The 22,404-nt window shown below is 38.2% G+C and overlaps 1 protein-coding gene across 7 annotated transcripts in view; it reads right to left on the bottom strand.

The window, feature by feature from the left end:
* Positions 1-682: 682 nt before the first annotated feature.
* Qki (QKI, KH domain containing RNA binding) overlaps positions 683-22,404 on the bottom strand; it is a 125,803-nt gene continuing 104,081 nt past the window's right edge. For 2 of the 7 annotated variants that reach the window (XM_045159114.1, XM_045159119.1), the window contains exons 5-8: positions 12,222-12,309; positions 10,284-10,583; positions 7,577-7,651; positions 683-3,734 (exon numbers count right to left, since the gene is read on the bottom strand). In XM_045159114.1, the coding sequence (XP_045015049.1) occupies positions 3,718-3,734; positions 7,577-7,651; positions 10,284-10,583; positions 12,222-12,309 (480 nt within the window). In that variant the 3' untranslated portion in view covers positions 683-3,717. Of the gene's footprint in view, positions 3,735-4,305; positions 8,417-9,165; positions 9,625-10,283; positions 10,584-12,221; positions 12,310-22,404 lie in introns of those variants that run through there. The other 5 variants (XM_045159115.1, XR_006638943.1, XM_045159117.1 and 2 more) reach the window with 5 other exon arrangements.

Here is a 22,404-nt window from a genome sequence, read left to right on the forward strand (position 1 = left end):
TTTCAGTGTTCAACTCACTTTAAGCTGTATGGAAGTAGGTGAGAGCAAAACCAATAGGACAAGCTCTGTAATGCACTACCGAAGGCTGGATGAGGAGGGCTGGGGCTGCGTGCCTGTTGAAAGTAGCAGGTTCCACATGTCTTGCCTTACACCCATGAGGCTCCTGCACAAGCAGCAGCTGGCATAACAAGTGAAGCACTTTACACGGGAGAAATGCCAATAGGTGTCTTTGCTTCATAGTGTGACCACAGAAATTAAATAGCTCAACAATGAATCAAACTGGTTTCTCAGTGTCCATTATAGTAAGGTTCTTACTCTTTGTACTGTGAGCACACAGTGATTACTTTGGAGCAGGAAAAAATAAAGTGTTGAATTAGTAATGCAGACACTGTAAGGCAAGTGGCAGCAGGAGGAGAATGTCTCATACAAACACTACTTTGTTCCCATTTCTGCTGGCACCCCCCAACCCGAGGGACAAGGCCAGAATAACCAAAGCCATCTTATCAGTAGTGTGCAGAACTGTCAGCTGACAAACAACAGAAAAACAAGTCACGCTATGTTATCTGTGGGCATGGGTCTTCAGGGTTAGTCCAGGAACTCAAGACTTTACATTCTTTTGTCTTTATTCATTTATTTTAATTAAACATGAAAAGGTTAATAAACAGACATAGTCCAGAGTTAGTAGGTTGGTATTATAACATTTATTAAAATAATGCTATGGGTTAATAGAAACAGCAAAGAACCAAAGAATTAAAATGCAAGCTATGTAAAATCCCAACTAAAACCCAGAAGTGTCTAATGTATTCATTCATTAGCTAACTAAAAGCCCAAGAAAGACAAGACACCCAATATAATAAAGTACTGCAAAACAATTGGCAATTTTCAGTTATCAAAATTGTGGATTTTGCATTTTGTATCCTTTTCTCAATCAAGAAAAAAATTCTTTTTTGAATGTTATATAACATACATATAAAACAAGATAGAAAAATACATTATAAACTTGTAACAATGGCTGTAAATACATTATCTTACATGTTTCTCATAGGCAATAGGTTGGTTATGGTACATACATAGCATGGAACTACTCAGATAGTAAAGAACAGACAAAAATACATGTCAGCTGTACGGTAACATACAAGCGACACTCCCATCTACCCACGCTAAAAAATTACATAATACTGTCAGGAAAAGTCTTAAAAACTACATATTTTAATAAGAAAAAAATTCAATAAAGAGTGATAATACTGAGAACCAAGGCATTCAGAGATTTCAAAAGTCATGCTTTTTTTTTCAGTTGATCCAAAATGTTGTCAACTAAGTTTTCAAAAGTTTGTTCAGAGCCAACATTACTCATAAATGTCACACATTTATTGTTTCATATATGTACTTTCTTCCCCATAAAAGACCTTTGATAAACATCCAAAATGTCCAGATACAGCACAGCTGAGATGAAACTGGATCAAATACTGGTACTGTTTTTACTATCACATCAAGTGTTTTGAGTGTCGCAAATTTATTCAACCAACCAACCAAAACCAAAATCAAAATGGCAGCGCACATACTGTGGATAAAGCCAGACAAGTGCATGTGTGACAGGAAGACAGAGCAGGGCACTAAACCAAAGTTGATTACAGAACGACTGTCTATTGCATAGTAAATAAACTGAAAATGGTTCCAAGTGAGACAAGATGATGGAGGTCACCGTGAAGGTGCCGCTGAGCTTCCTGCTGACCTTGACTGTGAAGCTGGAAAGGTACGGAAGAGCACACGAGTTGATGGGCTCACAGTGCAATGTCACTTGAGATTTGCCACGTCTGGTACTGAACAGTTAATGATTTATTTACTCAAGTGTTGAGATACTTTGCCCACAAAGTGTTTCAACTATGAAACTGTTCTAACTTCTCAAGAAGCTGGGAGATTCAACTGAAGTGTCGTTGAGTATGTGCACAGTGATGCTAGTTTCCCACATTTTCGTAAAGTTAAAAGGGGGACAAGGAAAGGTGTGTGTCTAGGGGCAGCTACTAATGCCAGCAAAGAAGGACGACACAAGGCGTCTGGTGTGACCTGAAGAGATTGATTCAATGTGGATCACACAACACCATCATTTTCCAGAATGAAAAAAAAAAAAAAAATCACAAAGATTCATTTTTGTGAAAAAGTTTTGTTAGATATACTATCATCTCAAATTAATAAGAAAAACCTCTGATGTATCCCTCTTCTCCAAATAAAATAAAGCTCAAATTTTGTCTGTAAACTGATGTGCAGGTCTCACATAATTTATTGAAGATTGAAATAACCTAAAGTATTCATTATGATTTGTAAAAGAATGATGTTTTAAAACTTACTAGTCAGACATTAGAAAAGTTATCAAATTTTTCACAGTATCAGATTTGGCAAATTTGCATCCAAGTAACATGGCACAAATCATCTAACTCTAGCCATCAACTCATCTGTCTCCCCACGTATCTTCTTTCACATACTGGGCGACTGAGGAGCATGCATTAACTTTTTTTCTGAGGGAGGAGCTGATCTTACAAGACACTTGACTAAATGACCATGAAGGAAAATAAGGCACTTTCTTTTCTTTAGACTTATTCCAATACTTAAAAAATAAAAAAGAAAGACAAAAAGGCTCTTTTGGTCTTTTGTTTCTTGACAACCACCAGAAAAAATCATTTAATGAAATAAAGGGTTTCTTTGTTCTTTTTCTTTTTTTTATAACACTTGAAAGTATAAAATGCTACATTTCCAAAAATATATATATTTTTTCTGCACCAGCACCCTTGTATAGTAAAAGTATCTACTTTTGTTCATTTGTTTCAATGCACTACACTTTATCTACAATTTCATTACATGTATACAGCAAATAGGCAAGCATGGCTTTTACATCCTTAATGATTTTTCTATACAGGGAGGTTTAAAAAAAATACTTGAACAGTTTGCCCAGTAATGTGACACATAATGCATGTACCTTGTTCTCATATATTTTTTAAGGTGGTGTAAAATAAAGATTTGGAAATTTTAAACTCAGATATTTATCGTTTTTAAAAATAGTGTTGTAGTTTTGTTCTCTGCATTACTTTTCAAAACTGTAAGTTTTTCTCTCATGGCACACTTTCTGCTAATACTTCAAATTTTGGCAGGCGATATAAAAAAGGCTGCATTTTCCACCCTTTGAGGGCATTGTAGTGACTAAACAGCATATCAAATTTTGAATACTTTTTGAAGCCACTTCACTGAAGACGTCCCTGACCGAAGGTCCATGCATGATGCATCACCACACAGTACATTCAGAGAGAGCTTGGACTTTGCTATGAAGAGAAGGGTTCCTAGAAGTCTCTCACAGTAACTGCCTGTCATTAGAGTAGTTAAGGGCCATCTGTCTCCCCTTCTTAGGAGAGGCCTTACCGTTCGCTTGCGTGGGTGGGACATTGGAAGATGCTCAGTGCTGTGGGATGAATTGGGCCTTATTGCTTTACTACTATTCAGTGCAGGTTCTAGAACCACTTTCACCCAAACAGGGAAAAAAACAAAAAGCTGAGTTGGAGGACAATTTCTTTGTCTTTTGTTTGGTTAGATGGTAAGACGAACGGACAAGTGCCTCAGCTCGCTGCACTGACGACAGGCAAGCAAAGGCGATTACCAGTTAACTGATCAGCAGGCAGGCATGGTCAGGTCATCATTGGGTGAAGAGTTCAGAGGTCAGAAGGTCATAGGTTAGTTGCCGGTGGCGGCTGGGTGGTTAGAAACAAAACAAAAAAAAAAAAAAAAAAACAAAAAAAAAAAAAAAGAAAAGAAAAGATAGAGAAGAGATTAGTTTCAGCTAGTGACGGCTTAATGACAACATGAAAAACTAATCACAACTAATAAAAAAAAAGCATGTTTAATTCTGACAAACTGATTGACACCATCTACAGAATACAATAAAAATCATGACAATTTCATATCATGATTTGAACAAATGAAGAAGAGCCCACTCCCACAAAAAATAATTAAAAAAAAAATCCCAACTGGTTAACAGAAAATAGAAATAAAATACAACTAACAACTAATAGTTAGTAGCAGTCAATGAAGGAAACTGGAAAACAATGATGAATAGGTCTGGTGTACAGAATTCCCAACAGTCAGTGCAGTTATGAGTGGACTGACTGCTATTAAGCATTAGTATTCTCTCAGAGGCAAGCAATAAAGCAACTATTAATGATGGATGTGATTATTAATAATTGATGATTAACAGAAATGAATCTAAAGAAATTTAAATTCCAGGAATACCTGGGTTCAACATAAACTCTGGGTCAAACAAGGTTTCTTTTGTTCAATAAATGTTTATTGCTTTTTCACTTATTCTATTTACACACAACATGGAGTCGTTGGCCTCATGACAAAAGCAGTACTGTAGTCTAGCAGTGTTGGCAACATCATGGAAACCAGAAAAAGGCCAGGTCTTTTGCACTGGCCAACACTTTCCAGTTGAAAATACTATTTTACACATATAGAACACTTATAAAATGCACTTGCATGTAAACACTGTAAAATCCTGCCATTTAAAAGTCTATACCTCAAAGAGCTCTAAGTACATCAAAAAATAGAAGAAATTTCTAGTAGACGCCCATGAGGCGTTTAAACTACAGATAGCTTCTTTATCCAATGTCAAAGCTAATACTCTGCAAATACAATAAAATCTGACATTTCATATACATTCCTGCTTTATATTTTTATATTTTAAAAGAAGCCACCTGTAAATACTATTTTCTCTTGCAAAATAAAAAAAAAAAAGAACAAAAACTTTAAAAAAGTTACAGTAAAACATAAAGTAGTTCTCAAGTGGAAAAGTCATCATTCCCAATGTCCTTGAGTAGTTCCTTCCTCAGTCAGCCCTGTCACAATCCTGCTTCGCACAACTTGGTCCACTCAACAGTAGTATGATTTCTAAGACTCATTCAACAGCTTAATTATTTCTACTATATTCTGAGGCTTGACAGAATTTTCTGTACTGTTGCCATTGTGACTAAGGCAGAGGAGACATGAATGAGAAGATGTTCAGTGCAAAGTTAGATTCTATGCCACTTCATACATCAGAACCCAGTAGGTGTACTGCTCACAGGGTTGCAGTGATCTTTATAACGGACTTATTTACCTTCATATGACAAAAATGCTTTCCACATTCTATTATTTAGGACAGTTTATAAATACTACAAAAATACTGTATCATCGATGTGACCAATCTTCCCTGAATTTCTTAATAAGAACTGGAATTTTAAAGTAGAAAATGTTGTTTCAAAATCAAAGAAGGAAATAAATACTTAACATGATGCAGTCACACCGCTTCTTCACAGGTGTTCCACAAGATGGGAGTCTTTAAAGCACTTCTGATACTACTTAAAATTTATTAAGTTTCTTGTATTATTTATGTAAGTAATGGGTTGTTTGTTTTTTTTTTTTTTTTGTAAAATCATTACATAGAAAAAATTCTGGTTATGTATCTTGAGTGTGGAATGCCTAGCAAAGCAAACCACCTCATCCTAGTATACCTAAAAATATCCTCTGCCAAGTCCAGGCCTCCTACAGTACATGCAGGTATGTCAACTGTGCAAAATCATTTGTAGGTCAGTCATTACAACTGAAAAGTAAGTTGGTCTTTTTTAAGTTTCAAGTTCAATTTTAAATATAGAGATGGGTTTACTTTTAGTAATGAACTAGGTATTCACCAACCATGTAAGTACTGTAAATGTTCATATACAATTACATGGTTATTTGCCCATAGGCTGCTGCTTTGTTTTTAATGAATACTTGCAATAATCTTTAAAGGACTTAAATTTTTTTTTTAAACTCAAAAGTAGAGAAAACAGTAGTATCATAAAAATAATTTAGTGAAGGACTTCAGTCATCTCCCTTAGACCCAATGAGTGCATACAGTGACAGTAAGTATACAAGTCATCTGTTTCTTAAAAAAATAAAAAAGAAGAAGCAAAGAAAAGAAAACAAAAGGAAGGGAAGGGAAGAAAAGCATTTCGGTTTATTAACATTGCATTTTGAGTGAAAACAGGAAAAGAACTCATCAAAACAAACACACCTAGAAGAGTCATGTGTGGAATGTGTGTCATTTTTCAAATAAAAGACTGCTTAATATTCTTAACTATCTGAAGGCACTGGCATATATAGAGAGAAATAATTATGAGATACTGCCTAAAATGAGGCATACAGGACATCAGCAGTATGATACAGCTTCAAATAATGGGAATTATAAGATCACACACTTTTTAAGCACCTAACATGGCCTCCCTCATGACTCATATCTCCATCCCTAGAAGACTTCCCTTGATGCAGGAACAGAGGTTTATGTGCCCATGTTTGGCACATCTGAAGGAGTATTACCTTCATGGATGATTACCAAGCCTGAGGATTATTCTACCCACTAGTTCTTTTACTATGCACCATACTACATCACTACCAGTGTCTTTGGAAAGGTATGTAATTTTGGATGTAGACAGCAGCTACAATATTTATGGTCAGTATTCAAGATAAGCATGTGAAGCAAACTAGGTCTTTCATAAATTCAATTGTACAAATGCACAATTGGGGTATAAATTCACTACTTTTATACCATTAATATTGGAGGCTTTGATCATCAATTTAACAGGTAGTGTCGTAACAGATTTTCAAAAGCCTTTTCTACAATGCTTGTGATTCCTATCTTGCAATGAAAAAAGTTAGAAAATAATTCAATGTCAATAAACCGAAAGTATCACTCAAGAAACATAAATAATAAGAGGGGTCCAAGGGCATATACAGGACACAAATTACAAATAGCAAAAAGGAGAAAAATGAAGACTTATCTTCCAGTCACAGGTTAGTCAAAAGGGTATCCGAACATCTGGATCTCATATACCACAGAACTTGGGAGACAGTTCACCTTCAGATACTATCTTTTAGCAGCAATAACAAAAATTAAAGGATCCATTTTGGTGAGAGAATGTAAGAATATGAGGGAACTCTTTTTCTAGTTTAAAACAAAGATCCAACTAAATGAGTTATCTCCACAGTCCTGACTGCTGACAGGTGAGTCCTTGACATACACACCCTTGTGCTCATACAGTGGCTCAAAAGTTTCATTATAAAGAAAATGGAAATTAAATCTTCAGTTTTCTCCAAAAGTACACAGGAGGCATATATTCCTTTACTTTTCTCATCAAAGCACCATCTATTCAATTCATTTTGCAATACCAACCCAAATTTTCAGAACAATTAAAAAGTAAATTTTAGCAAGTTATTACTGAAAAAATAGCTAAGGCAATGTAAAAATTTAATGGCTCCCCAAATTCACTAATTTATGTTTTAGTAGGAATAAATCATAGTAAATAATAATAAAAGATTTAATAAGTTAAAATATGAAGGTAGGAAAAAAATCAAAGCAAAACACCAACCTTTAAATCTGTCACTTATTAAAATGAATTTAGGCGAGGAAAAGAAACAGTGTGCAGGTAAACAGTTACATTTTCCCAACAGGTGTGGTGTTGCAAATGTTATGGATACCCACAGCGTTTCTTACAAACAAGAACTGCAGAACTAAACTAACCTCGGTCTGCGGTCACAATCCTTTGGTAAGGATGGACACGCATATCGTGCCTTCGAACTTTAGTAGCCACCGCACCTAGTTAAATTGCAATCACCAAGACAGAGTTAGAAAACATACATAAGGGAAAAATATCAACAGCAGGTTTATCAAAATGGATCTAAAATGTTCATTTACTACAAAAGTTTGCTTCAGAAACACATTAAGGCACAGTAGTTTTAAGATTAACTGTAGCAAGTCATGTATATATGAATCTACTAATATTGCATTCATCAAACCTGTTGGCCTTAACTACTTCATCCATTCACTTACAATCCAAGTTACAGTAGTTTATGAACTATTAGAACCAAACATTTTTGAGCTTTACTAGTCACATATTCACTGAAGTGCCTTTCTTGCAGCAGGACTACTTAAGTAATGCCATATTTAATACTGACAATTATTTGCTAACCTTAAGATCACTTCCAGAGTTTATCACTTAAAAAGATTTAAAAGCAACTCTTAAAGCCTACAGATTGTGGTTTTAAACTTTGAGTCAATAAGGATGAACTGCAATGAATTAGGTGATTAGTAAAGCAAACAGTATAGTACACTTAGCAGTCAGTATACTACTATACACTCCTTTATAAATTACCATCACTTTGTAATATTACAGGCTACACCAAATTAATAACATAATTTTACTTTATATCTATGTGCAAAAAGTGCAAGTAAGTCACTGACTGCTAGGCTAAGCTTTATCCCCGGAGGCTGCTGAGACTAAGCATTTGTTAAATTCAGATCTGATGAGGGTTCAGTTAAGACCGTTCTTGAATTCTTAGCCTTTCGTTGGGAAAGCCATACCTAAAGATAAAAGGAAGGGAATTAAAAATTAGTCATCAATGAAGATTTGATGCTAATACAATCTCCTCACTACCACCAACACACATGTCTGCATCTGTTTTGAAGGGCACTGCTTATTTCAAAATATTGAATGTAAGACTCAATACATAGCATGCATGTTATCTGTGTGCAAATTTATTTTAACTTGGCAAATTAATTTCCTCAGTTCTTCAAGGGGTCACTATGTTTTACTGCTTAGGTGGCCAAGCAAGAAATGACAATGTTCATAAGAGTACTTTTTTTCACTTAGTGATCATTACTAAGAACCTTATGAATGCTACTTAGGTATTTGCACATTTTGCTCTTAATAGTGACAGCGCAATAATAAATTTATATTTGTATATTTCCTAACTCAACAAAAACCATGTTCCTTTACACTGACCACTTTTACAGCAGTGCCTCTTGCTGCTTCTAAGCAGTAAACTGGTTGGCTATCATCTGTTTGTAATTCTACATGGTAAAACTAGGGAGACCTGCACTGGCAGTGTATGATGAACAGCAGCTGGTGCCTGTAAGCCCCAGTCCTGCAGGAAGTCAAGGTTCCTAACTCCTCGGGAACAGAGGCTGTGGGTGCAGCAGAGAGGAGTTCTATGAGAAGGAGCATGCATGGGGCCACAGGACAGAATATTAATAGAAAGGAAAACTTAAATAAGGTTACAGGTTACATGTTATTTTAAAAATGCTTCAAGAAATGTGCAACAGAAACAAGCTTCTTTTCAACAGTTCTGTGGTATAATTCTAACCTATAATTATTTTTATACAATGATGTAGACAGGAAACATGTACAGTCAAAAGTATTTGTTCAAACAAAGGGACCTAAGTGCATGCACACAAAGATAACACAGAACATTGTGGTTTTCCTTAAATGAACAATGAATTCTCAAGTTCAAATCTTAATGTCCAGGTTCATTAAAGATTTTCAAATCAGTATTGAGGGAAAAAAAAATCTTTTGAAAAATCAAACTCCTAAAAGTCAACAGTATGCATGCAGCACCAAGGTTAAATACAATTCAGAAAAAAAGTATTCAAAATTCTCTCTGTAAAACAAAGAGGTTGCACAGAAACAGTCTGTCCACATTGGTCGTGTTCTAACAGCTGCTGTACTCTAGTCCTTCATCCAGCAAGTCAATGGGCTGAAATATCAGGCATGACTGGCATTTCAATCCACTCTATAAAAAAAAGGCATCAGTAATGTCTTTTGCAAGAACACCACTTTTGTTCATGTAAAACCCTGAGTCTATACTATGATTTTAAAGCTCTCTCCAGTGAGACTGACTGTAGTAACCTGGTATTCATTCACTTATTCCGCATGTCCTGTTGAACTCTGGGTCTTCAAAGGGAAACACCAAGGATCTTTAAGACTGCAAGTATTAATCCGGTCCAATTTCAAATGATCACAAATAGTTAGATATATACAATAGAACTTTCATAACAAACCCCAAACATGTCCAGGTTCAGTTTTAAATAAATCTGCAAGACAAATTTAATTGAGAGCTGGATCGGATGAAGCCAATGCATCAAAGGGGTAGGACCTATATTACTTACACTCAACAACAATATCAAATATAAAAAGTGCGTGCTTAAGGATGCACATTTCAAGTTTACCCAGAATAACACTGAGTTACTGAAGTCTACCAAAACAAGCAAAGTGCAGATAATTTAGCAAGTGAATCCTTGTGAGGAACTGAAACAAAAGTAAGTTTAGTTTTCAGTCTTTACTAATGGAAACTTATCTTGCCTCTCTTAAACTGATAAAACTCATTTCAGAGCCTGGGGTAACAGATTAATGAAGACTGCATTAACCCCCTAGTACTGGAGTAGCACTTACCTAGTACACCACTGGGTTCAATAGGGTACTCAAGGATTGATGTAGCTGGTGCCAACGTGTAAGGGTATTCGTAGGGCGTGTAGATTAACCCAGCCTCAGGCCCTGGAGGGACTATTGCAGCAGTTGGGTGAGGAGTTCCGTTTGGCATGACAGCGGTCTGTATTTGTCTGATCAAAGGCATTATGGTAGGGCCAGCTGGCGTAGGAGTACGCAGGGCAGCTGGTGGGAGGACAGGCGCAGGCCCAGTGATGATCCTTGGAGCAGCCTGGGCAGTTGCTGCAAGAGAAAAGGCAAGGGCTGCTACAGTAAGCAAAGAAATTCAGAAAGAAGTATAGGGATAGCAGTACAAAATATGGAAAAATGAGAGGGGAGTAGGAAAAGAAAGGAAAAAGCAGGAAAGAAGAAAAATAAAAGGAAATCATTAGTACATGCACTGATCACACAAGATGCTAAAGCACACCAATCAAATGCAATCAGCTTTCCCTTCCCAATGTGATTAAGAATAAATGTGGGGAAATTAAAAAGCTACTGTAAAAAAAAAATGAATGAACCATTAAAATGTTACACTTGGCTCTTGTCTTTGAGACATCTGTTTTTAAGAGTCCATGAGACTAACAGTACATGCATAAGCACAAGAAAACACTTGGATTAAAGATGTTACAAAAAAATTGTAATTGGAGTTCACAGAAACACAGTTTTGGTATATTTTTAAAGTTAACTGAACTCACTGGTTGCCTGTATTTGAGAATGTTTGCTAATACTGTCTTTTTCTTAAAAACTTAGTAACCTAAAAGCAACACTGATATTTATGTAAATGACATGTAAACTTAAGGTTGTCTCAAAATACCAATTTTATATCAGTTTAACTACAAAACTATTCTTAGCCAGGAGTAGTGGTACATGTCTTTAATCTCAGCACTTGGGAGGCAAAGGTAGGACTGTCATGAGTTCGATGCCACCAGACTATGATGTGAATTCCAGGACAGTCTGGGCTAGAGAGACCCTACCTCAAGATCCCCCTCATCCCCAAGAAAACTATGTTTGCTTATAAAACATGTTCAGACCCATAAAGGGAAAAATAGAACTGAGACTAGTTACCCCCACTGATCTCTGTGAACTCACACATGAACTCAATAGAAAAAATACTGGCCTGGAAACATGCAAGCAAGGGGAAAAGAAAGAATTCAAAAGAAGGGTCATTTCATTCACATATACTTTCTTTTAAAAACAGCTTTTGGGCTGGAGAGATGGCTTAATGGTTAAGGCATTTGCCTGCAAAGCCAAAATACCCAGGTTTGATTCTGCAGGACCTACCTACATAAGCCAGACACACAAAGTGATATATACCTCTGGAGTTTGTTTGCAGTGGCTGAAGGCCCTGGTGCACCATTCTCTATCTATCTGCCTCTTTCTCTCAAATAAATAAAGTAAATAAAAAAACAAAACAAACAAAAAAAAACTGTCAAAATTTCATCTTTTACCTAAATGTAACAAAATAAATTTGCAGTCTTTAATCAGGACATTTCTTAGCCAGGAGTGGTGGCACACGTCTTTAATCCCAGCACTCTGGAGGCAGAGGTAGGAGGATTACTGTGAGTTCGAGGCCACCCTGAGAATACAGAGTGGATTCCAGGTCAGCCTGGGCTAGAGTGAGACCTTACCTCTAACAAACAAACAACAACAAAAAGAACAGGATATTTCTTGAAACTATTCACCTAAAGAATAAAATTTTATCCCCAAAACTTGATATGCAGATATAAAATAACATCAAGAGAAGGTCATAATTAATGGAAGCTTTAAAATTAGGACTGCTGGTCCCATATTAAGTGACATAATTATTTCAACTCAGCAGTCTAACTTGTTCATGCGCTGTGGTGCCAAGAGGAGAAAGACTTGTAGACACACTGCTATAGCCCCAGCTCTGAGGCTTGCTCTTACGTGATTTAATGTTGGCATCCCTGTAGGTGCCATTCAGAATTGCAAGCTCCATCAGCTGCATCTTCTTCAGGCTGTCTTCTCCTTCTGCCTAAATGGGGTAAACATAGGAGAGCAAAGTGAGTGAGTGCTGACACAAATGCCAGCCAGCTCCACACACCATAGGCATTTACATAGCTAATCTGTGACTACAAACCACTTGTTTCAATCAGGAAAATAAGATGGAGAACCAAAAAGTTCTGACATACTAAACCCTATTTTCTCAGTTACTACCATGTTGCTAAACCAGATATTTCAATGGCTATTATTAGCCTGTATTTCTATTTTTTAATTTTAATTTTTAATGAAAGTTAAACTATTTTACAGTTTTCCTAAAAATTGCTTTCATGTGGAAATAATGAAAATACTTTTAAAGAAACATGAACGCATCTAATAGCAGTAAGAGTATGCTGCATAGGTATAAACCAGAATCATCTTTCATCATAAAAGTGTTTGGCTAAACCATCTCAGCCCCAATACCCCAAGATGTAAGTGAATTAGCCAGACAATTCTGAAGGACACAGACAGTTTAAAATACAGCAGTTCAGACTTTGCACTGCTTTACTAGAACTAGACATGCCATCATCACATAAGCACTGATGCTTCACAACAAAGCTACATTACTGGGCTGGAGAGATGGCTTAGCGGTTAAGCGCTTGCCTGTGAAGCCTAAGGACCCCGGTTCGAGGCTCAGTTCCCCAGGTCCCACGTTAGCCAGATGCACAAGGGGGCACACGTGTCTGGAGTTCGTTTGCAGAGGCTGGAAGCCCTGGCGTGCCCATTCTCTCTCTCTCCCTCTCCCTCTCCCTGTCTTTCTCTCTGTGTCTGTTGCTCTTAAATAAATAAAAAATTTAAAAAATATTTTCAAAGCTACTCAATTATCCAACTCCACACTGATCCAAAATTTTACTAGGTCATGTGATTAAAGCTGCCAGGCTTAGCATTACAGTGATCCTCCCAATGCTGCAATACCTTTATGTTAAAGTGTCTTGACATCAGCAATGCTCTTACATCAGTGCTCTCATTAAGGAGCAAGCCTGTTTCCTATCTGCTGAGAACTTAAAATACCCTACTTCTTACATAAGCCACACCATGGTAAATTTGATGATACTTTCTGTACCTGTTGGTACTCACCGGACACACTAGTTTAGTTACCACAAAAAACCAGCGAGTAGGTAGGTATGCTTGTGCACTGGCTCAGTTCTAGGAGCTGGTACATTTTGTACATGCACTGCTGTGTGTGCATAATTTCTATACACTTTCACAAGTTACATGCACTTTTATTTTGGAAAACGTTATATCAGTGTGTGTGTATTTATATAATTGTCATATTATGAAGTGCTATAATCTAATGACAGACTATATTTGCCTGTAAGTTACCTCATGACATAATCACAGTTAAATCTAAGTAATGTTTTAACCCACTTTCAAACCTAGAGGGATATGAGAGGGGCTAATGGCCAATGCTGCCATCACTCATGCCTACACAATAAAGGCTCAAAACAACAACAACAACAAAATGAAACACAGAGAGAGACAGAGAGGGACAGAAAGAGAGAGTGAGAGAGAATAGGTGCCAGGACCTCCAGCCACTGCAAATGAACTCCAGACGCCTTGTTCATCTGGCTAACTTGGGTCCTGGGGAGTCGAGCCTCGAACTGGGGTCCTTAGGCTTCACAGGCAAGTGCTTAACCTTAACCGCTAAGCCACTCTCCAGCCCCAAAACAGAAGGCTTTCAAACAGTGGAAGCCACTGCAGTTCCTAGCAGGTGGATACCCAAAAGTCACAAGACATGCTTTGCCTCGACTCCCACACCTCACTCTATTCTCTCTCTCCTCCTCCTTCATGTTTAACACGTGTGAAGTAGTCTAGTCACACATAAAGAAGGCCAGTGGAAACCCTTAATAATAATGGGTCAGTAAGAAGTATAGATATGGGGCTGGGGGGATGACTTAGCATTTAAGGCTTTGCCTGCAAAGCCAAAGGACCCAGGTTCGATTCCCCAGGACCCACGTTAGCAAGATGCAAGGGGGGGGGGGCTCGCATCTGGAGTTCATCTGCAATGGCTAGAGGCCCTGGCACACCCATTCTCTCTCTGTCTTTCTCTGTCAAATAAGTAAGTAATAATAGAAATATTTTTTGAAAGTATAGATGACAAAATATTAGTTGTGACTGGTACTTGAAGTGGTGGAGTCTCCTGAATACTCAACCTGTGAAATCTGATAGCATCTCTAGGTAAAAGTCAGTTCCAGTTATTATCCACTGGAGAACCTGGTAAAAGAACTTACTGTTTCCTAGTGGGGAGAAATCCTCCCACATTTTGGTGAGCAGTGATAACAGATTCTGTGTTGTTTGAGTGTAGGAGACACTGAATTTGTTGTTTTCCTAAACACCCCATGTATCAATAGGCAAGTACCCACTTAACCCTAACAGATAAATTTTCAAAGAAGAAATGATATCAAGAATTGATTATTTAGGGGTGGAGAGATGGGTTAGCAGTTAAGGCATTTGCCTGCGAAGCCAAAGGACCCAGGTTCAATTCCAGATGCACAAGGGGCACATTTGTCTGGAACTGGTTTGCAGTGGCTATAGGCCATTGTCTCTGTGTCTGTCTCTTTTCTATCTCTCTGCTTGCAAATAAATAACTTTTTTTTAAAAAAAAACTGATTATTTAGCAGATTTGAGCAGCAATTTAGAGATTTTTCCACAAGTCTTTTGACATTGAAATTCTTATATGAAAAGGGAATTTGGGGGAATTAGAGATGGATCAGTAGTTAAAGGTGTTTGCCTGTAAAGCGTGACTGCCTGAGTTCAATTCCCCAGTATCCATGTAAAGCCAGACACAAGTGATGCATGCATCTGGAGCTCGTTTGCAGTGACAAGAGGCACCTGATGTGCCCATATTCATTCACTGACTCCCAAATTTTTTATAAAGGTTCAAAGAAAGAAAAAGGAATTTTGTTATTATGACTTTGAAGGTCTCCAAATTTCTCATGAAAAAATTTTACTCACATCAGGCTGAGAGCCCACCTCTGCCCTCAAAGCAGGACAGACTGTAGTTACTCTGAAATGTACACTAGGCTTATGCACACAACACAAGTATTTGTTTAATTTATTCAGCAAATGCTAAATCACCTGGAAAAGGTCACCATGTTAAAATGTAAAGGGAACCTAAATGTTTCTTTGAAGAGAGTGGAGTAATAAGAGACAAACTACACATCCACAGACTCCATCCATTAAAAATGACAGAGAATGTACTGAAGAGATAGCTTAGCATTTCAGGTGCTTGCCTGAGAAGCCTAAGAACACGTTTGAATCTTCAGGTCCCACACAAGAGACGCACAGTGACATGTGCAAGGTTGCACATGTGCACAAGAGAGCACACATGTCTGGAGTTCAATCATAGCGGCTGAAAGCCCCTGGCATATCCATTCTGTCTGCCTCTTTCTCTTGAAAATAAAAATGACAGAGAACACAAGAGGAGAAGGTGGCATTTTAAAGGAATATATTATTGATTTACTATTTGATAGTAAAAGATTAGTCTAACTTATTCAATGCTATGGATTGTTTAGCAAACTCATTCAATTGTTCTTGAATGTTTTCCTCTATTTCCCACATCTACTCCAGGGCCACTAAGAAAAATCAGACATTAAAGCAAACTGGTTCTGTTCAAATTACATGAACATCAACCTTGGACATCTTTGACCTCTCCTTTTCATACCCTCCAATCAATTTTGGTGTTCCTTTGACCTGCTGTCTCCTGCAACTCTCTGCTCTTTCTGCTGATTAGCTAGGGGGTGGGGTCAGGTTTGCTCCATATGTGGTTACCTTCTCATGAAGTCCTCACAAACCTTTCTCATCAACTCTTCCAAACTGAAAATGAAAACAACATTTGGTCCTTAAAAGAAAAGAAAACAAAACCCCTACACTGCTGGGTGTGGTGATTCATGCCTGTAATTCCAGCACTTGGGAATCTGGGGTAGGAGTATTGCCATGAATCTGAGGCTACCCTGGACTACATACTGACTTCTAGGTTGGTAAGTGTGGGCTAGAGTAAGAATCTGCCTCAAAAACAAACAAAAACCCTCCGTATAGTGCAATCCTCTCTCTTCCTGCCAGTGCACATCTTTTGCCACAACTGCACTGTGTCTCCTCCATATAATAATCACTTCAGTTATTTCAAACTTCCACATTCTTCTGAAATGCTTTAACAATGATAAATCTAAGAGCAAAGTAGCCTTGAGTCAACTTGATTCCAAAGAGCTCCACACACACCCAGTTGTCTGATAAGGACTTAATGGTTCAAGAGTAACATCAGATTCAGATTCAGAAGATTCTGGTGTAGAATTGCAGCTTTAAGACTAACAAATGAAGAAAAATGTTTACTTTGCCACTTATCAACTACAATCAACAATTACTTTTCCTAATATTATTGCATGACCTTAGGATTATATTTTTCAAAGTTGTACCAACATTTTTAGGCTACTGGAGTTAAGTAATTTCTAAATTACCCCCCCCCCGCCCACATGAAATGGAAACCTAGTGGTCTTAAAAATGTGAAAAGTGTCTGGCACAGTGGCACACGCCTTCAATCCTAGCACTTCAGAGGCTAAGGTAGGAGGATCGCTGTTAGATGGAGTCTACCTTGAGACTACACAGTAAGTTCCGGTTCAGCTTGGGCTAGAAAGGAGACCCTACCTTTAAAAAAGAAAGCTTAAAGATGTGGCTTCAGTGAGTGTTTTTCTGAAAGGTAGATTTTAAAAAATCTTTTGTAAAAATATAATTTACAATATACAATGAATGGGATTAAAGTTGAATTTTTAAAAACAAGTCATGTGAATAGTCACCGTGGCATTAATCTTATGTGAAGATAAATTTAATATAGAAAGAAATGTATGACTGGAGTTGTTCCTTCCTCCAGAGATTTGGAACAAAATATCTTTCCTGACATGTGCCTATCATACTACATTTATTGACAACCAAACCTGACCTTGCATGGGAGCAGCGATCAACTTATTCTCTTAAAGGATTGAAGAGGCCATCAGCCTTCTATAAGCCTTGCCTATAGGCGAGAACTGGCTTCTTCCAAACCTGTAATTTATGAGTTTATTCAAACCTGCCAAATTGCTTTAAGTAAACGCCTCTTACATTTGAAAATTCCCATGGCAACTCGTTTAGTTTGGCAGATAGGCAGAACCAAATTCAATCCTTTTATCCTGCAGCTAAACCATTACAATGGCAATTCTGCTCTGACACTGAAGAGATTGCTAATTACTATACTCTGGGGTCCTATTCAGATGAAAATGGCAGTGCAAGGCACACAGCAGAGCAACACCTTCTCCACATGCTCACCCCTGCAGCTCTATCAAGGCCACAGGTACTTTGACTTCGGCTGGATGTCTTCTAGCCTTTTAAACTACACCCTTCTCGTCCCAATAAAACCAAAAGTGTAAAAAAAAAAAAAAGGGGGGGGGTTCATACATTTTAGTAACTGCCATTTGGTCAAGAAATAAATATAATAGGACTAACCAGAGAGTTCAGTGGTTAAAAGAGCTTACTTGCAAAGCCTATGGACCTGCATGCCCATTCATTTTCCCTCTCCTCACAAATACAAAATATACAAAAAGAAAAATGTAACACTATCGTTTAACAATTCAGTTAAAAGAAACTACAATAAGATGAACTATTTAATGTTTCTTACAAATGATTTGGTCATTCATTTTGTCTTGGTCTTCATCTTCAGGTTATAACTAACACAGGTGGATGAGTCACATGTATATGCCATAAGAAATCCTGAGGAGAAGCCCCTTGACTGCTTTCTCAGTATGACTTTACTAAATTTGTGGCAATAATATCTGTAGTACTTCTAAAGAGTAAACTAAGACTTCTTCTGTTCTGATATATTTTCAAATTTCATAATATTCCTTGGTACAACTTTAAATTTCAAATTACTTTGCTAGAAATTTGTTGTAATTTATTATATCAACTAATTTTATGTAATTAATTCCTGTGCATGTTAATGCTTCCAGAGATCAATTACACATATTAAAAACTGATTCATATCCAAGTTCAAAATGCCTCTAAGTAAATATGTAAAGGAAACAGAGGAGGATGACTCTATCATGAAGCAATCTAGCCTATAAATACGTTACAAACTGATACTGGTAGTATCTGGCATGTTGCAGTCTTAAAATCAAAATTCAGCATTATTCAGTTCAGCCTCTACAGTTCAGTACTCTATCCCATCACAGCAGCCCTTCTTAAGTTCCAACACAAAGGAAAAAACAGTGACAGCAATGAGATATGAACTTAATCCCTCACTGCCACTTTCCCAGTCTTCATATCAACAAGTATTTCTAGTGTTTTTAAAATCTCTTCCAAGAAGATTAAGAACAGACTATACAGGCTATACATTTACAGGTAGTCTTGCCCAAGAAACAGGATTTAACCTTTTCCAATTAAATGGGTTGTAGATCGAGAAAAGGATGATGTTTGGTACCTGAGGAGCAATTGCTTAAGTATGCATGTGTGATGGTAACTGTTAGTAATATTAATAGTAATTTTTTTCTACTATCGCACTGTCAATGGAGGGAGGCAAAAAGAATGTAATATCCATGTGACAAGAAAATAGAAGAAAACACCACTTGGGGGAAGCCAAGGACTAGTAGGTGGGGAAGGAGGGGGGGGTAGAGAACAAAATAAAATAAGTGTATGTGTGTGAAAATACTGCAATGGAATTCATTATGCTGTATGCTAACTTGCATAGTCCCCTCAAAAGCAATGGTACCAAGTACCTCTGTTTGATATTATCTCTGTAGAAAATGTGTTACAGGGTCTGGAAAGATGCTCAGTGAATAAAGGTGTTTGCTTACAAGTCCGGGGGCCTGGGGTTCAATTCTCCAACATACACACACTCTAGTAAATAATTTAAAAAAAATTTTTTTTCGAGGTAGTGGGTTACTTTAGTATAGGCTGACCTAGAATTCACCATGCATCCCAAGGTGGCCTCTAACTCACGGTGATCCTTCTACCTCTGCCTCCAGAGTGCTGGGATTAAAGGCATACACCACTATGCCCAGCTTAAAAATGTTTTATAAAAAAGAAAATGTGGGGCTGGAGAAATGGCTTAATGGTTAAGGTGTTTGCCTGAAAAGCCAAAGGGCCCATGTTCGATTCCCCAGGAACCACATAAGCCAGATGCAAAAAGGGTACATGTATCTGATGTTTGTTTGCAGTGGCTGGAGGCCCTGGCATGCTCATGCTCACACGCTCTCTCTCTCTTTCTCTCATTCTCTCTGGTTTCAAGTAAATAAATAAAATTAAAAAAGAAAAATCCAGGGCTGCAGAGTTGGCTTAGTGGTTAAGGCACTTATCTGCAAAGCCTTAGGACCCAAGTTTGATTCCCCAGTACCCACATAAGCCATATGCACATGGTGGCCCATGCATCTGGACTTCATTTGCAGTGGCTGGAGGCCCTGGTGTGCCCATTCTCTCTCTCATAAGAAAAAAAAGTCCAAAAAAGAGCCGGGTGTGGTGGTTCATGCCTGCAATTCCAGCACTTGGAAGGCAAAGGTAGATGGATCTCCATGAGTTCGAGGCCACCCTGAGCCTACATAGTAAATTCTAGGTCAGCCTGGGCTAGAGTAAAACCCTACCTGGGGAAGGGTAAGGGGGAAGGAGAAGGGGAAGGGGAAAGGGAAGGGAAAAGATGTGCTGCAGCTATATCTTGAGAGGGAAAATTAAAGCTTCAAAACTACAACAGGACAGCTGCTATTCTGTGAAACAAGTTTATACAGTGAGCAAGCTACAAACAAATACACACATACACAGTTTTTTGTTGTGTGCCAAGGTCATTTGGCATTTGGGCTACCAAAGACAATACACTAGTGTGAACCTTTACAATGAACAGAGATCTTTCCTTACCTCATTAAGCAACTAACAAAACTAGGAAAAACTAGCTACAAATAGAAGGTTTGAACAGTCAACCAATTCAATCTAAATGAGATGAGCTAGCATGATGTGGTGGTTTGATTCAGGTGTCCTCTATAAACTTAGGTGTTCTGAATGCCCCAGCTGATGGCAATCGAAATGAATACCTCCTGGAGGCAGTGTATTGTTGGTAGCAGGCTTATAAATGTCATAGCCAGTGTCCCCTTGACAGTGTTTGGCACACTCTACCATCCCTGTTATCCACCTGATGTTAGCCAGGGATGAGATCCACCCTCTGCTCATGCCATCCCCCTCTGCCACCATGGAGCTTCCCCTCGAGTCTCTAAGCCAAAATAAACCCTTTCCCCCACCAAAGCAGCTCTTGGTCGGTGATTTATGCCAGCAATGCGAACCTGACTGCAACATACAGTAATATACATACATATACAAGCATGCCTAAAGATGCTCACCACCATAGATCATACCGCAGGGATAAAAAAAAAAAAAAAAGAAAAAGTCCTAACCATGGATGAGAATGCAGCTCACTGTTATTTGGCCAGCATGTGTGATGGCCTGGCTTTAATCCCAGACCCATGGGGTGGGGTGTGGGAAAAAAGTCATAATTAGATCCCAAAATGAATAAAAGCACAGGTGCTTATGTGGGTACTGGAGATTCAAACAGGGGGTCCTTTAGCTTTGCAGACAAATGCCTTAACTGCTAAGCTATCTCTCTTGTCCTTCTTTTTATATTAGAGATTAGTTTTTTAAAAAATGTTTTTCATTTATTATTTGAGAGAGAGAATGGGTGCGCCAGTGCTTCCAGCCACTGCAAACGAACTCCAGATGCATGTGATCCTCCAACCCCGTGCATCTGGCTAACATGAGTCCTGGAGGATCGAACTGGGATCCTTTGGCTTTGTAGGCAAACGCCTTAACTGCTAAGCCATCTCTCCAGCCCTTAGAGCTTGATTTTAAAGAAAAGAAAAAAAGATGAATAACTTGAGGCTTTCTTTTATTAATTATAGTTGTATAACAGAGTTCAAGGTTTTTGATTCTTTTCCCTTTCCTTCCTTTACAGAATCTCACTCAACTCACTCTGTAGCTGAGGCTGGTCTCAAATTCAAGGCAATCCTCTTCCTCAACCTTCCAGGTGCTATGATTAAAGGGGTACACCACCACACCTGACCTGTAGCTGTATTCCAAACAGCCTTAATGTGTGTAGCTGTCATTACTCTGTTGAGGGTTTTCTCATTGCTATTGTGGTTTCTTATTTGTTATATTTTAATACAACAAGTTTTAAAAAGCTCAGTAAAAGATAAGTCAATCAAAGTAAAATAGGAAGATATGGAGAGACCTACAATCTAAACCAATTATACCAGCATATAGATGCAATATCAAGAATTACAATCAGGGCTTAGTGGTTAAACACTTGCCTATGAAGCCTAAGGACACCAGTTTGAGGCTTAACTTCCCAGGACCCACATAAGCCAGATGTATGTACAAGGTTGCACATGCATTTGGAGTTTGTTTGCTGTGGCCCTGGCGCACCCATTCTCTCCCTCTCTCCCTCCCCCACCCCTGCCTCTTACTCTGTCGCTCTCAAATAAGTAAAAATAACAAAAATAAATAAAAATAAAAAAGAATTACAACCAAGGGCTGGAGAGATGGCTTAGAGGTTAAGTACTTGCCTGTGAAGCCTAAGGACCCCAGTTTGAGGCTCGATTCCCCAGGACCCACATTAGCCAGATGCACAAGGGGGCACATGCGTCTGGAGTTCATTTGCAGTGGCTGGAGGCCCTGGCGCGCCCATTCTCTCTCTCTCTCTCTCTCTGCCTCTTTCTCTCTCTGTCACTCTCAAATAAATAAACAATGAACAAAAAAATTACACAAAAAATTACGATCAAGTTGAGAACCTATGCTATAAATAACCAAAACAAAGTGTGCAACATATTTTATAGTTATACTTGTAAAGAGCATTTGGGAAGCCCTGTGTTAGGAATTTAGGAATTTTTAAGGGCTGGGGAGATGGTTTAGGGGTTAAAGTGCTTGCCTACGAAAGAGGCCCAAGAACTCATGTTCGAATCTCCAGGCCCCCACACAGCCAGATGCAGTGACGCAAAACATGCAATGTTTCCCATGTGCCACAAGGGGGTGCAGGCATCTGGAGTTGGTTCGCAGCAGATGAAAGACTGGCGCACCCATACATTCTCTCTCTTTC

This window comes from Jaculus jaculus, chromosome 9 (genome assembly GCF_020740685.1).
Source record: "Jaculus jaculus isolate mJacJac1 chromosome 9, mJacJac1.mat.Y.cur, whole genome shotgun sequence".
Classification (NCBI taxonomy): Eukaryota; Metazoa; Chordata; class Mammalia; order Rodentia; family Dipodidae; genus Jaculus; species Jaculus jaculus.